Genomic DNA, 16,006 nt, shown 5'->3' with positions numbered 1-16,006 from the left:
GGAGAAAGAACCATAGGCATAGTTTTCCCACTCTTTCCTCTGCTCCCTCTGACCATTTTTTCCCTCTACCCTTTCCAGAACCACTGCTGGGCAGAGCAGCAGCTCTGTAGGAAGTTGAACAGAGAATTTGACTTTAGAAAGTGACTGTGCTGTTCAGTCTCCCATTGAGGAGCACAGAAACAAAAGGATGTTCTGCTGTAAAAATGAATCTGATTTACGAACTAGAGAAGTAATAATAATGTAATAGGTAAATATGAAGGATTTTAATATAAAAATGACCCTGATTTTGATGCAGTATATGCATTTATACCAGATTATTGTCAAGAAATGATGTTTCAATGAAAACAAGAAATAGAGAAGCAAATTGCAGAGAGCTAGCAGTAACCACAGCTGCTTAACTATTTTCAAGTGCTTATACCTTTTACAAATTGCATGATTCCTGGTCAGTCTTTCTTTTTGCCATTAAATAATTTTGAAAATGCAAGCATCTGAGCAGAAATGCCACACTCCACCGTTATTTCTCTAATGGTGAGAGAATAGAGATGGTCCCTGTGGCATAAAAGCAAAGGTGCCAGACAGACCCACCTTTCTACTAAGGCTTCTGCTCTTTGCCCTTCACAACACCCAAAATTGCCCAAAATTTTGTATTGCAGTTATGAGGCAGGAAAATTCTCTCTTCTTTCACTAGTTCTATTGTTATTTTCGTGGAAGAACTAACATGTTTATGTAAAGACGATTCAGGTGGTCAGAATAGAACATTTTCTCAATTTTATGACGAAAAGAAATCCCAGGGAGATCTTTCAGGTGAGGTATGCTTGGCTGTGGCACTGGAAGCTCCTAGACACAATTCTCTTTAGATTCAGTAACAGCACCAGGAATCCTAAGGAGTCCTCATCTGTCTGGCAAACAGCTGCACAAGCAATTGTAAAGTGTGCATTGCTTCCTCTTCTAAGGTTGCTCTTCACTAATGCTCTAATTATATTTCTGATTAAACATTAGTCCCTCATTTTGTGTTTTGTCAAGAACGGCAGATTGCTTTTGAATAGCTTCTGTGTGTCCTCTAATTTATTTGTACTTTTTATTATTACTATTGTCATAGTATTTAGGAACCTTTACTATACCTCAGCATGTTATGCTGTGTACATAGTGATAAGTGCTGATTTCCAGCATTATCTCATTTGTCGAGTATTACTCAGTATGGTAACACAAGTTGGCTCCAAATAGTGAACAAAGATTGTACTCAGATCATATATTGAGGTTGAACAGCCTTGTGTGAGTGCTCGCTGTGTGTGTCTCTGTATGTCTCTGTGTGTGGTAGAGAGAGGAAGGAAGAGGAGTGAACTGTGAAATTTCAAAGAAGTGCCTGCACTAGAGAGCAAGGAAGAGATAAAGGTGGGCTCCTGGTAACAAATCTTCAGAGAAAGTCAAACTAACACTGTTCACAGAGTCACCAGAAAGGAAAAGATGTTTACAAAAGCAGCTTCCTCTCCTATTTAGGAACCCAGTCAGTGAAAAATCTCATTAGTTGTGCAGTGTACCCTTCCAGCCTCCCTTTCTCTAGGTGGTATTTTGGCCCAAAAGGAAAACCATGACACTCTGCTGTGTATCAGTCACATTTTTCTGGTGTTATCCCATGAAACTGTTGCAAACTGGCTCAAATTGCAGGAGTGAGGTGTCTGCAAGGGCTTCCAGCTGTGGGTGGGAAGCCAAATGCCCATTTCCAAACTTCTCACATATTCAGCAATAGAATGCAACTGGTGATGCATTAAAAAATTAGACCCATAATTTGCATACTCAAATTTAAGAGCATTGCAGCAGGTACTGTCCATGCTATGTGTCGTGTAGTGTTCATAGTCCATTAATAATACTTGACAGTTAATAACAAGCATAGGCTGTCAGCTGATTTCAACTACTATAGCATTTCCTTCCTGATGTACTTACCTAACCAATGAAGGTACATTTTTATCACCTGAAGCCAGGAGACCTGTGCAGCTCTACAGGACATGCAGCCCATACTTTGACTGAAAATACATTTATCTTTTATGTTCTAAAAATTAAAAGTTGTAACACTGTAGGTTACACAAACATCCAAATTATTGGTGTTATAGATTTCTTAAGACAGTTTAATTTCTTGGTCTTATTGAATAATAATAACAATAATAATAACAACAACAACAACAATAATAATAATAATAATAATAATAATAATAATAATAATAACAACAACAACAACTCTGAAACATTGCAAGAGCCTGGTCCAACTCCAACGTACATAAATTATTCTGGAAATCAGAATGTAGACTGTGGGTGGCAGTGCTAAAGATCAGGAAAAACTCCAACATAAGTATCTGGTGGGTCACGTGTAATTTGAAACTAAGTAGCTTTTTGTGTAACTACAGATTACATGCTGTCCTGATGTAATGGAGAAAGGCCAGCATTATTAGTGATGGGTTTTTTGCTCAGCTGGAAACATTCTACTACAAAGCTCAAGACTAAGATCCTTTTTTATTAAGCAGCATAATTGCAGCATCACACATCCTCTCAAGGAGTTTGCAATGTTTTAGACTGCAAATCTACAGACCTTAGCAAGCCAAGGGAGCAGAGGGCCCTGGATGCTTGAGAAAGCTTGCTAAGGCAGGGCCTTGCAGTGCTATAGGGTGATGGAGAAAAGTTGGTGCATGTGGCACATTGTGGGGCACTACTTTTCAGAGCCAGCAATGAAGTTAAATGATGGGCCAGGCTACTCCACATGGACTTGACTGTTGCTTTGTCCAGGAAAGGAAAAGAGCAGCTCTGGTGGTGCTGCTGCTGTAACTAGTCCATGGTGACTGTAACCTAACTTCAGCATGCCTAAGCATTTTGGGTTCTTCTGGAATTGTGACTCAGACCCTTGCCATCTGAGAAACCAGTTAATCACAAATCACTTAAAACTCCCTCCTTTTGTCTGTCTGGAATAAACCTCCTTTGCTTTGTTCTTCACAAAGCATATCATGAAACAATTTCCAAACATGCCAGGACTTAAAGGACATGGTTTTTTCATTCTGTCCATGTTCACACTGGCTATTATGTGAACTCCCATGTGTAAGACCTGATTGCTTGTCTGGGTGCACCCAATTTCCCAGCACATGCAGAGCTGATGCTTCAAGTTTCGGTAAAAAATTGAGAATAAAATAAATGATGTGAATAGCGGAAGGAATAATGACAGACTTCAATTTTGTAGAGCTTGTCTGTAGGTATACACTGGTCTTTCTACACAGAATCATAAATGTACTATCTTTTAAGCCAGGACTACACCAGTGCAACTGCTTGCCCTGAAATGCTCTTCCCACACATATGCCACTGTGAAAGAACTCCTTAAAAAGGTGAGATGGTTCTGGTGAAATGCGCCGAGACCATGACAGAAATTACAGGGTTAAGCTTTCTGCAACCAATGCCAAAAGCAGTTCAGTAAATTTGGTGGTTGAGTTTTGAGTAGTACTGAAATTATGAAAAGTGCTGCTGCATAAACCAGGAAAGAAATAAAAAGCGACTTTATTTTTAAGCTACAGAAGCTTACTTGCATAACACAGGATGAAAAAGTGGTAGTGATGGAAATATTGTCATGTTTATAAGAGGCTACAATTAGGAATAAAGAAAAGAAAAACATAGCCATAAAGAGAACAAAATAATTGGAAAAGTCATGCTATGATTTTCCAGACCAGTGTGCATGTGTGTGTATATTTATATGTATACATATCACAAATAAAGAAAATGTTTTGCAAGCAGAGAAACTATCACTTAAGTACTTATGGAAAACACCATCAAAGAAGAGGAAAACCCCCAAACTTTCATTAAACTCAGTTGCATATCTGCTTTATGCAGAAGACTGATAGATGTCAGGAAGTAGGTGACTAATGAAGTGGAACCCTGAGAATTCTTGCCTCAGATAAACAATTATTAGAGAAACATTCAGCTAATCAAAATAAATACCATTTTGCAGAAGCCTAGTGGAAAATCTTTTAAGCCATTCATAACAAGTAATCCTAGCTAAGCATAAAACAGGAAACATGCTAATGATTTACAGGGATTCCTACTTCATGATGCTGCCTTAAGCCCCAAATATGTATTTTTATTCCGTAGTTAAATATCTGTATGTGGCTGAAAGGTGTTACAATTGTAATAAACATGAACCTCCATAAGCACTACAGTCTTATTTGTACGAGGTCAGTGAAATGCAGGTACAGAGCTAAGGAGTCACAGCACTTGTATTCAAGCTGCATGCATTAAAATATGAATTATTGTTCCACAAACAAACAATGAAATTATTATTTTGATTTATCTTGTTGAAAGCTCGGTCTTCCCATAGCTCCTTGGAGTCTATGGCATTCAACAGAGGTTGGGCACAACCTCTAGAGACCAGTGAGAGTGTGCAGTGCAATTTGTCATCTGAAATAATGACCCACCTGCAGCAGCTTCCTGATTCTTTTCAGGTTGTGTATCAAGAGGAGATTCTTCTCCTGTGAAACCCGGTCCAGCTGTTCATCCACTTGTATTATCAAATTCTGTAAGAGGATCATTGCCATCGCTTCATTGTTGGCTGCAGCCTCCCTAAAGAATCAAAGAATGAGAACCATACATGTTTAAAATGTGTAATGTGCCAATCTATCAGTACAAAAAACTATAATCTGTTCAGAAATCTAGGCAGAAAAAAAAGGTTTTAAATATATGGTGACCTGCATATAGTTAGAGGTTTGAGAAAATTGATTTTTAAGATTTCATGGCTTTTTATACTCACATAGATATGCATCTATAAAAACAGGGTGAGGTGTTAGCACAGGCAGTCGAGCCAGCTAGAGGAAACAACCAGGGTTTTTTAGTCTCTACTCCAGTGAATATTTAAATACTTCTAGCTCACTTGTCAGAAGAAATAGGGCTTATGCAAACTGTGCCTCTCACTCAGTCAGACAGATATAACTTCTGAATTTGCTGTCCAGTTTCAGACAAAGCTGACAAAAGGCTTGAAGTCCAAAAAGATAGTATGTTCTTTCAAATTTCATGGAAATCTGGCATGTTGGTAGAAGAGAGGAATCCAAATTAGTGCCTCCACTGAGGAAAATGGCAGTAATAACTTGCTCCAGGAGGCAACAGCCAGATGGCCAGTCAGCAGATATATCTCTGCACACCAGGCACCAGATGAGCCTTTGCCTGGCCAAACTATTTGGGGATACAGGAAGACTCTGAAGCTACTGGTGAAGGGTATATAGGGGACGAAGGACACAAACACCGACAAAACCAGACTTTACTGGTTCTGCTGTTCATGGTACAGCTTGGACGTGAAGGACAATAATGTTATAGAGCAAAAAAAGAGGAAAACAGAGGTTTTATCCTTGTCCTTGGGATAGCCTCTTTCCTTGCCCAACAGATGGCAGATGCCTGTTTGAGATATGCCTGATAAGTCTAAGTCTAGCAAAATGGAGATTTTAGTGTTTTCCACATTCCTGCAGTCCCATAAATACTGAGCTATAAACTGTAAGGAAAGATTATACTCCTGAGCAAATTTTTTTGGGTTGCTGGGTTTTGTTTCTTTGTTTTTGTTGTTTTGGGTTTTTGTTTTGTTGGTTTTTGTTTTGTTTAGGGTTTTTTTGTTGTTTCTTTGGGGTTTTTGTGGGATTTCTTTTGGGGTTTTTTGTTGTTTTGTTGTTGTTGTTGTTGTTGTTGTTGTCATTTTTTTGTTGTTGGTTGGTTTTCATGCAATACTCCTCCAATAGTTCTGTGAGTTTAGCTTCAAAAATTGGGATATAAATTTTTTTTTTTTGCATTTAGTTTGGAATTTTCTTACAATAATCATCAAGTGAATTCAATACAAATCTGTGCATAAATTCACATTGTAGAGAAGAGTCTCTGTAAATAGCTGGCTTTCCCCCCAGATTTATCCAGCTTTAAGTGCAGTTTTGGACAAGTGAATAATTTACGCTGCAAGAGGTAATTGTAAAACACTTCCATTGAAAAGTAACTTGCATTTTTTTAAATGAAAAACCTGTAATATCATTAATGTGTTAGACCATCTTTATTGAATTTTGTTTAAGAGTAAGTTCAAATGTGAAACCTTGCCTCCAGATATTCCTTAAGTTTAAACAGCTAAATCCATAACTAGTGGAATACTATTCCTGGAGTGCAGATGTCTGCACAGTTAATAAATGAGCATCTCCCAAACTGCCAGAAATCAAAAGAATTGTTCATAATTGAAATAATACGAAAGGAAAGAAAAGAAATGTAATCCTACCAGTCTTGACTTTCTATCCACTGTGCTAGTAGGTGCCGGATTTCCATGGGGAAGTTATCATCATAGAATTGGTCTACCTGCTCCAAAAACTTTATTTCCAGTTGTTGAACTTGACTCCACTGGGACATACTGCAAAAGAAAAGATGCAACATGTTTGCCCTTGAAAAGTGAATATGAATTACTGATCCAAAGTCCATAAATCACTTTTTTTTCATTGTAGTTTTTATATACTTTAACATTTCTGTCTATTCTGTCTTTCAAAACAGTTGGTACTTGAATAAATTTAGTCAGTTAAGAGGAAGAGGGAGAAAAGTGGGCAAGACCATTAAGAGAACTTCTGGGGTTTACACTTGCCCATTCCTTTCCTTAATGTAAATGTTTTGGGGTACTTTCTGATGCTTATGAAGTGGTGAGATTTACACAGCATCTCTCATCAAGAGAAGTAGTTTAGGATTGTACTTTTCAAATTCAGGTATAACTATTCTAATTGAAGAGTAGTAGAAAGCAAGGAATTTGTTCTCTTGGTGAATACATACCACTCAAGTTTTTCCTAAAGCCATAACTGTTGTGTGCTACTGTACTGTTCCTAAAGCCCCTCATCTTCTGTTTCAAGAATACTGCTTTACAATCTAGATTGTTTATCTAGTACATCTCCATTTTAAATTGCCATAGAATTGTATTTGATGTCACAGAAAGGAAAAAAAAAGGCAAGTATAAAGTTATATGAAAACGGTAAGTCAAGCAAAACTAGCACCACCTGATGACAGGCTCTGAAATTCTTAGTGAAAAAACTATCCCAAGTAAGTTCTGCCTTTTTTACTGAGATCCTGGATGTAGAAGCTTTGTTGTTCCAGATTTTAGGTGGGCTGAATGAATACCTGCCCCTTTCCGTGGTCTAAAGAGATTATTTTGGGTGAGCTGACTCTCCCCATGGACACCCTCAGTGACTCTCTCCACTCATGAGAACATTAATTTTCTGATACCTGCTCTCTAGGGTCGTACCCCATCATCAATAATCCCACTGGTGAAAACACCATTTTCATTGTGATGTTTTCAGTGTGGGACAGACTAAAGATAAAACATTGCTTCGGGGCAGTGTATGCCAGGCTGTAACCCTAGATATGGCATGTGGATAAAAAGCCAGAGGTGGTCTTCCTGTTCATCAGAATGTTTGTTCATGTTAATGAAAGACACAAAAGCCAGTCAGGGGCTAATGGTTACATTACAGTAGGTCAATAAATTAAAGGTCAGTTTGAACATTTTTGATAGAAACTTTTCCTGAAAAAAAAAAGATGAGATTTCATGCAAAATGGATAATTTTGTAGAAAACCAACCTTTTTATAAGCAGCTTTTCTATTTCCAGTTCTGAACTGTAGTTTCAGAATTTCAAGTTTGAAATAGGAAAGACATATTTTTAATGCTGTGGTCTTTCTTTTTGCTTTTTTTCTCAAGTCAGAGTTAAAAAAAAAAGGATTAAATATCTCAAGGTGTGTAATGGAGTCCTGAATACTTACTCATGCAAAAGTAAAAGTGACAGGGTTTAGTTTCTCCTTATCAAAGGCTGATGGGATGATTCAGTGCGTGGCATGAAGGACACTATATAACGTCAGTGGAAATGTGCCCAGGAACATTTCCCTCATCTTTTATTTCTTCCATTCTCAGAGGAGAAAATATTGCCCAAATATTTACTTTGTTTCTTTAAATTGTGGAGGAGGAGTAAAGGCACAGGAGTGTTTCACTGTGTTGCTGTATTGATAGTTACACAGAGTCCCAGATCTTGTTTCTGGAGATACATACAAAGAGCCAAATCATGATGCATTAATAACTTACAGAATAGAATCACAGAATTGTTAAGGCTGAAAAAGACCACCAAGATCACTGAGTCCAACTAACTTTTTGCCTGAACTTACACTAAAGAATAAAAAAATCAGATTTGTAAGGCTGTTCACTTTCAATGGGACTTTTTAGTGCAATTTCTAGTGAATTATGGTGATTATGATATCCTAAAAGAGATTAGTAAGGAAACAAAATTTTTATCTAAAACCAAACCAACCAAACAAAAAACCTCAAAGAAAGGAAAGATTTTGTGCAGCCTGCAACCCCCTTAGGCACTCCGTGTAGTGCAGAGATGCTCACAATGCCTAAGTGCTTACAAAGCACTTGGGTACAGTTTGTTCCTGAGATTTTTGTGACATGCTCGGTACAATACACGTTCCTTTTGTGCAAAAGGAGCTGCAGGGAAAGCTGATCAGCAGATGTAGCTCATTGTGGATGGCCCCTGAAGGGAACTGAAGGGAACTTACAGGATGAAGCAACAGTATTTACAAGAGTGTGTCGTGACAGGACAAGGGGGAACGGGTTCAAATTGAAAGAGAGTAGTTTTAGATTAGATATTAGGAAAAACTTCTTTACTATGACGGTGGTGAAGCACTGAAACAGGTTGCCCAGGGAACTTGTGGCTGCCCCATGTCTTGAAGTGTTGGATGGGGCTCTGGGCAACCTGATCTGGTGGGAGATGTCCCTGTCCATGGCAGGGCGAGGTGCACCGAGATGATCTTTAAGGTGTTCTCCCAACCCATTCCATGATTCCAGGCAGGAGCGGGTGACACGTGACGGCGGGTTTGAAGATGCGTCCAGCTGCTCCCTGGACAGCGCAGACCAGGCACGTCCCGCTTTCCGAGTGCGCTCAGGTGCTCGCCCGGCCGCCGTCGGGTTTGCCCCGGAGCCCCTCTCCAGCGGCCTCGCCTTTGCCGAGAGCCCGGTGCGCCCCCGTCCCGCCCGGCGCTGTGCTGCGCTCCCTCCATCCCTCCATCCCTTTCCCGGCGCCCCACTTGCCTTTCCCGCGGGTCCGGCCGAGCGCTGCTACTGCTGCCCGCGGCTCCCAGTGTCCCGCCGCCCCGCTTTAAGCGGCTGTGTCCGCCCCCGGCCCGGGCTGCGCCTTCCTGTGCGTCAGCCCCGCGGGGCCCGGGCTCTGCCGGGCGCTGCGAGCCCAGGGCGGGGCGGCGAGCCCGGCGCGGCCCCGCTCCGGGTGCTGGGAAACGTGCAGGGACCAGAGTCGTGACAGCTACCTGGGCAAAACTCGGAGCAGGAAGGAAGTTGTTTGTCTTCAGGAGGCTGAAAAATATAAAGATCTTTCCAGTTCGTAGTGTGGCAGAGCGCTGGGCCACGCCACGCTAGGGACCGGGGCATCCCTGGGCAACCGGGCGCCTGCTGCTCCCTTGGGAGCCACGGAGCCACCGGCGTCCCCAGGCAAGCATCCCCTGCCCGACCTCTGCTCAATGAATGCCCCTGAAAAGGCAGAGGACACTCCTTCTCGGAGCTGGGCTGTAGAACACGGAAACAAGTGTCTTGTGGCTTACGATTGTAGAGGTTGGAAAAGACCTCCAAGATTTCATCAAGTCCAACCTTTGACTGAACCCCACCACATCAGCTAAACCATAGCACTATGTTTCTTGAACACCTCTAGGGAGGTGACTCCACCAGTTCCCTGAGGCAGTCTGTTCCAAAGCTGAACCTCTCCCTCCATGAAAAAATTCTTTCTGATGTCCAACCTGAACATCCCTTGGCACAGTTTAAGACAATGTCCTGTCATACTGTCTCTGGTTGCCTGGAAGAAGAGACTGACCCCCCACCACTACAACCTCCTTTCAGGTAGTTGTAGAAAGCATCTTTCTACAGCATTCCAGGTAGTACCTGGGATGCAGGAGCTTCTCTCCAAAAGATTTTCTCTCGGTCCTAAGGGATTAATAATCCAGTATCTTTATCTGTAAATGGGAACAGAGATGTTCCAAATATCTTTTCCCTTAAGTACATTATTAGAAAGAGGATTTCTGTAATAGCAGGTGCAACACTGCTAAAACCAAAGTGAGTGGAAAATGGTAAATTATGCCCATTTCACATCCATCTTACCTTATCAGACTTAGAGCGGTATGTGAAGCAACTGCAATCTGCCCTAAAAGCAAAACCTTTTGACTATTGTTTTATTTGTCATATTTTGTATTTTCTGGAAACCCCAGTTTTTGAGCAAGGCATTTCTGTGCCACACTGTGCAAACCTGGAATAAGAGCCAGGCTCTCAGATCCTGCCAGGGAGCTGACCAAGCAGTATTACACTGTCTGTGCACTGCGAGGAACGTGCAGCCTTGCTCTCGGGAAAAAGCCAGGTGCTGGAGATGCAGTTCAGAGCAAAGTGTGTCACTGCTGATGCACAATTACATTTACTAGGCAGAACAAAGGGAGAACTGAATGTGAGGTGAGACCTTCGATACAAAGGCAACTTTTACAAGATTGCATACAGGTGTCAGCAGCTGACCCATGTCTGAATATTGGCTGGGTAGAAGGAATCATATGTATTGTACAGGTGTTTGAAATGACATTTGGTATTATCTTTAATAGCACTTAGCAAAGTTTCAGGTGCATTTGTATACAGGAAGACAGGATCATACCAGAAGTCTGCAAAAATCCTGATTTATAGATTTGTATGGTTCAATCCATATTTCAGTATCAGCTCTCTAGTTCTGTTACTCTTTTTTTTTCCCTTTTTTTTTTTCTTGTTATTGTGGTGGTGGGAGTTTGGTTGTTGTTTGTTTTTTGTTTGTTTGGGGTTTTATAATGTGAGATGAGGATATAAAGTACTAGATCATTTTCTTCAGCCTCTTATTCTTTTACTAAATTACCACAGTGCAAAATCACATCAGCTTTACAACCCAGAAATGAAAGCTAGATGTATAAGGTTGAAGGAATGATTTGGTTTCTTTTCATGAGCAGAAGCACATCTAGTCCCAAATAGCATTTTGACTTCTCTAAGTGGCTATTTTCAGTTCTGATTTAACCCAGCTGCCACTGGCTCACAAGAGCTGGCACTAGAGCAGAATAACAATATTTTCACTGCTTTTTGTTTGGAATTGTGGACCAGACTCAATATCAGACTTGCTCTTTGTCCAAAGAGGTCAGTCCTCAAATACAACCTGAGTTTTGCAAGTCCCTGCTCAGACATGCTATCTGCCCTTTAGATTTCAGCAAGCACAGAAGTCAATACAGTAAAGTTGCAATTACGTTTCTGTTTTTGCTGATGAATATCCTGGTGTTTCATTTAGAATACATAGACTCACGTTTTATAATCTTTCCGTAGGCCTGTATGCTATTATTAGGCATATGTGATAAATAATCAAATGGATCAACCAAATTTTGTTCTCTACCATTGAGTAAATCTTATTTATTTTCCAAGACAATTGATTTTCATATGGTTTACTGTGCGCTGGTAAGTAGTGGGTACCATGTTAAGACACTGAATTAGTAATTTGAGGACTACCCAGAAATAACATTGATTAGTAATTTGATTTTGGGCTGTCAGTAGGGGGAACTATTGCACTGTATTTCTTTTAAATAAATACTGGTAACTAGTTATTTTCCTTTTTCTATTAAGTACTCGTTCTCTGAGCATCCTTATGTAACTGCTGTCCGTAATTATAAAAAGACAGGTAGTTCATAGCATCCCAATAAAACAAGACAGTAACAAGTTTTCAATCCCCTTTTTGCTTGCTGTTTCTTTGCTTGATATTAAGACAGTACAATACTTCCTATTATCTGATGAAGTATCTATTCAGAGTTGCTTCAAGAGGCCATGAGCAAAATTTCAGTTAGGTGTTCTCAAAATCTAGGGTAAATTCAGAGGTCATTCTTCATCTGAGGCGCAGAGGTCAGTTTCTGGGAAGATGGTTTCTGTTCCCTTCTTTCCTTCTTCTTCCTCCTACTTTCTGATAGGTAGAGCAGAGACAGCAGGTCAGCCGCTGGGATGGAGAGCAGCTGTGGAACCAGCTGTTGGGGGTGCAGGATGCTGGATATGAGCCATGGCTGTGGAGGCAGGAGAACAGGGGCATGATCCTCACAGCAAGGGGTGCAGGAAAATGAATGGAGGTACTTATGGTGAGTTGGGGAACCCTGGGGCTTTACAGAAGCTCATTGGGGAAAGTGGAAGGGAAGGGCACTTTGTCTGGAGAAGGGGAATAAACAGGATTGTGGTCCTAGGGCATTAGAGTTGGATTGTCATAGGCACTGAGGTATGGCTGTGCATGAAAAGGCCTGAGGTGTGCAGGGGGAGGAGGGGACTGTCTGAGGACCACAGGTCAGAGAGGAGGGTGTGGAGCCACAGAGTGTACTGTCAGGGTGGTGAAGGCTAAGGGGTTCCTTTCTGAGGCTGAAGAATAGCTCAGGTCTCTGCTCTAGGAAGAAGGGTCAGAGGGGTGTGTTAGCACACTGTGAAGGATGTGATGGTGCTTGGAGAGGTGAGGGAAAGTGCTGTGGAGCAGGATTGAGATAAGAAGAAAGAGATGGTCTTGGTCAGTTCAGGTAAGCTCTGGAAGAGATCTCTGTGGATGGGATCCTGGAACAGATGGCTCAGGGCATGTGGTGATTACTGCTGTGCTAACACTTGGGGAGGCTGTGAAGGGGGCAGCTGTGTGGGCTGAAAGGAAAGGTTTAGGGGCAAGGAGCTGTGGTTCACACTTAGCAGAGGAGTTCAGTGAGGCACACTGGCAAGGCAGGGCAGGGTGAAACAATGCTTATGAAGCAGGGGGCAAGGAAATAAAGAGCCAAGGGCAGGCCATGAAGGGAAGGTTGTTTCTCCAGCTGCACAGAGTCACACTATTATGATGAGTTTGCAGGTTGCAGCCCTGGATAGTACAGATAGGCATAGGCTAGGAAAGGTTCAAGCCACCCTTTAGCTTGATGGATCAAGGTTAATCTTCACTGAGTAACATTCCATTCCACTTCACCCATGTTTCAGCACTGGTCAAAGCAGGAGGAAAAGAAGCAAGTGTCTAAATTGTGTGAGCTATTTAAAGGCAAGAAAAAGTCTCAAGTGATAGAGAAGGAATTTAAGACATGGTAATCTTCTCATAAGAAGTTCATAAAGTTGTTTCTAGGAACACTGAGCCAATTTTTTACTTTGATCTGTCTGACCAACCTGTAATCAAGATTATCATCTCTCATATTTGGCCTCTAGTCATTATGCTCCTTGACTAACCTTTAATTAGAGAATGTGTCATCTGTCTTTTGCATAAAGGAGACATTTAGCTTGTACATGTTATACATGTGTTATGTCTTGTATCTGAACTATTCATAGCTTTTCTTCTTACATTCAGAACATGGACTTCTGGTCTCAGTGAGACTAGTAAACACTGTAATCATGAGAAATTGTCTTGCTGACAGTGTAGTTCCTTTGAGTCAGCACAGCATAAATCATTTGTTGTGTGTGCAGGTCACATCCCTTACTGTCCTCTGTTTGGAGGAAAAGACAAGAACAGCAATGTTCACCTAAAGTTACATGTTATAACAAGCTATTTATAAATACTGTAAACAACTTGTATCTCTGTGCTTGCATGTATCTAAAAGAGTGACCATCATGCTTAGAAAAGATGGGGGGTTTGGCTGTTTTGTTGTTCTGAATTGCTGAAATACTATTTTCCCCATTCCAGTAATGAATGAACCATATGTGCAGACATATAAATCTATGTGAAGTAAAGATACATATCTCCCCCAAATTCAACATGATAGCAGCTAGAAAAAATTAATTTGCCACATGGAGAATAATGAGAAACAAGGAATTATAGAAAATGAAGCTTTCTCCCCCTGGGCTGGGCTCAGGTCTCTGCTTTCATGGCAGTGTGGCCTTTTGATACTGCAATCTCTAGCTTTGCTTTTTTTTGAGAGGTGCAGGGAGAGTGACCACTCAGCAGTGTAGGAGTGGGTCAGAATGAGTGACTTGTAGGTAGATGACTTCTGTCCTGAGGCTTTTTGCTGCCCAGACCCTAATGGAGTGTTCAAACCCATCCCTACTGCTGGGCTGAGGATCTTCTACACCAGTTCATAACAAGATCAAAGTGGGAGGTTCCGCCAAGCTGGGACATTAGGAATTTTCTTCTTTTATTACCTATTATCTTTGAACAACAGGTGTGTTGTTTTGATGCATGCCTTTTTTATTGCTTTACTTCTTGATGTCATATTTGCAAGGTGATTTAATGCATATCCTGGGAAAACTTGGAGGTATTTGCTCTCAAGAGAAAATATTTGTATACTGTGGAGAGATTTTTTGGAAAGGAGGTACTCCTTTTAAGGAAAAAGAAGTACTTGGATCTTGTAGAAGTTAAGGGCAAGGCCACTTGGGGTCCTACAGTCACCATGCAAACTTATACACAGACAAAATTAAGGTAGGGAGAAATTTTGTGAAAGGCCTTTATTCCACCTGAATGCCAGTTTGTTATTGTTTATGGTAAGGGTTTGTGTGAGAAATGGAGGAATCCTGAAAAAATGTGAGAGCAAATACAGTAGTTTAGAAGAGCAAGGAGAAGGAGAGCGACTCTGTGGACCTTGCATTAATTACCTTGTAGCGTACATGAAACTTCCTCTTGATAATGAAAAGTTGCATATGTGGAACACGGTTGTAAATAAGCTTCGTCTTGAATCCCCGCTCCAGTCACTACTTTTTCAGCCATTTTCAGCATTTGAAATATAGGTGTGATTTAACCCATCCGAATGATATAATGCAAATTTAAGTTTTTCTGAATTACTTTAGAATCAAGTTTCTTTTTTTTTGTGGTTATATAAATTGTTAGGAACGCTAGTAGTGCTATTTTAGTAGTCTTTTCCACTCAGTGAGTCTATGGGTGCTCAGGCAGCTTTTCTCTTATACAACAGCTTCCCTGGCAATTGGTAATGCTCACTTTTTTGTTTGCATAGAACTTGAAGACTTTGCAATTACTGGTTTCCAAAGAAGACTGTGAGAAAGGAATACAAAGTCACTGTGATTTGGTGAATGCTGTGGTTTTTCCTGTATGTTCCTGTGAGGTACAGCCTGGAGGGCAAAATTGAGATCCTTGGTGATGCAACTTGATTAATGTGTAGGTCACTGTTGGCTGGACAAGAGAAAAGAGAGTTTTTCATAGTAAGCTCACCTGGGGTTTGTGCTGTCAATAGTTACTTAAGTTCTTATTGCATTCCTTGCCTAGGATCAAGATGACTATGCATGATGGTAATTTCTGAGCATGCTTAGGAATATTTTCATTTTGCAGTCTCTTAGGTCCTTAGAGGACTCCTTGAGTTTTACTAAGCCTGCTACTATATGCTAATTGCAAAAACCAGTTTGATGCTGAAAAATTACTCCCAAATGAAAGGATCAATAATTTTAGAATTAGTAATGGATTGTGCTCTGAGAAGATAACATGGTAAATTAATTTAATAAAGTATTTTCACAAAGGGAGCAATTAAAACCAAGTCTGATTATCTCTGCTTGAAATACTATGTATTAAAGTTACAGATTTTAACTCTGATGGTACCAAGAGGACCTCTTGATTTATGTTACACTCTGAAACCCTTTGTCTTTTATATTATTTGTATAACAAAGCAAACATCTTCAAAAGTAATGTCAGCTTTTTCCTTGGCTAGGCAATAAGACACCAAGAAATGTGAAGCTGTTGTACAGTTGACTGTTGTTGGATTGTTGGATATCACAAGGAGGTTGGCAATCCCATGCCTGTTATGGACTCACTGTCTTCCTTCTAGGATGCACAAAAAGTAGTATTTGATTGGATCCTTCTGTTCCTCTCCAGCCTCCTATAAGAAACTCCAGGTCAGACGAGGTTTTATTTTTCTTCTGTCAACCAGGTTTTTTTCCTGGATCTCACTGTAGGTAAGAGCCCCTGTGATGGGAAGGTTAGCTGCAAACTGGCATATCCCTCACTCCATGCAA

At 40.7% G+C, this 16,006-nt stretch overlaps 1 protein-coding gene across 1 annotated transcript in view; it reads right to left on the bottom strand.

Moving 5' to 3' along the window:
* The window catches only part of STAT4 (signal transducer and activator of transcription 4), a 41,891-nt gene extending 32,570 nt beyond the window's left edge, over positions 1-9,321 (bottom strand). Inside the window, exons 1-3 of the mRNA XM_071562909.1 lie at positions 9,098-9,321; positions 6,263-6,391; positions 4,443-4,587 (exon numbers count right to left, since the gene is read on the bottom strand). Of these exons, the coding sequence (XP_071419010.1) occupies positions 4,443-4,587; positions 6,263-6,390 (273 nt within the window). The 5' untranslated portion in view covers position 6,391; positions 9,098-9,321. The remainder of the gene's footprint in view (positions 1-4,442; positions 4,588-6,262; positions 6,392-9,097) is intronic.
* Positions 9,322-16,006: the final 6,685 nt, after the last annotated feature.

The sequence above is a fragment of the Pithys albifrons genome, chromosome 8 (assembly GCF_047495875.1).
Source record: "Pithys albifrons albifrons isolate INPA30051 chromosome 8, PitAlb_v1, whole genome shotgun sequence".
In the NCBI taxonomy this organism is placed as follows: domain Eukaryota; kingdom Metazoa; phylum Chordata; class Aves; order Passeriformes; family Thamnophilidae; genus Pithys; species Pithys albifrons.
Note: the sequence above shows the minus strand (reverse complement) of the source record. Positions and strands in the feature narration are given on the sequence as shown.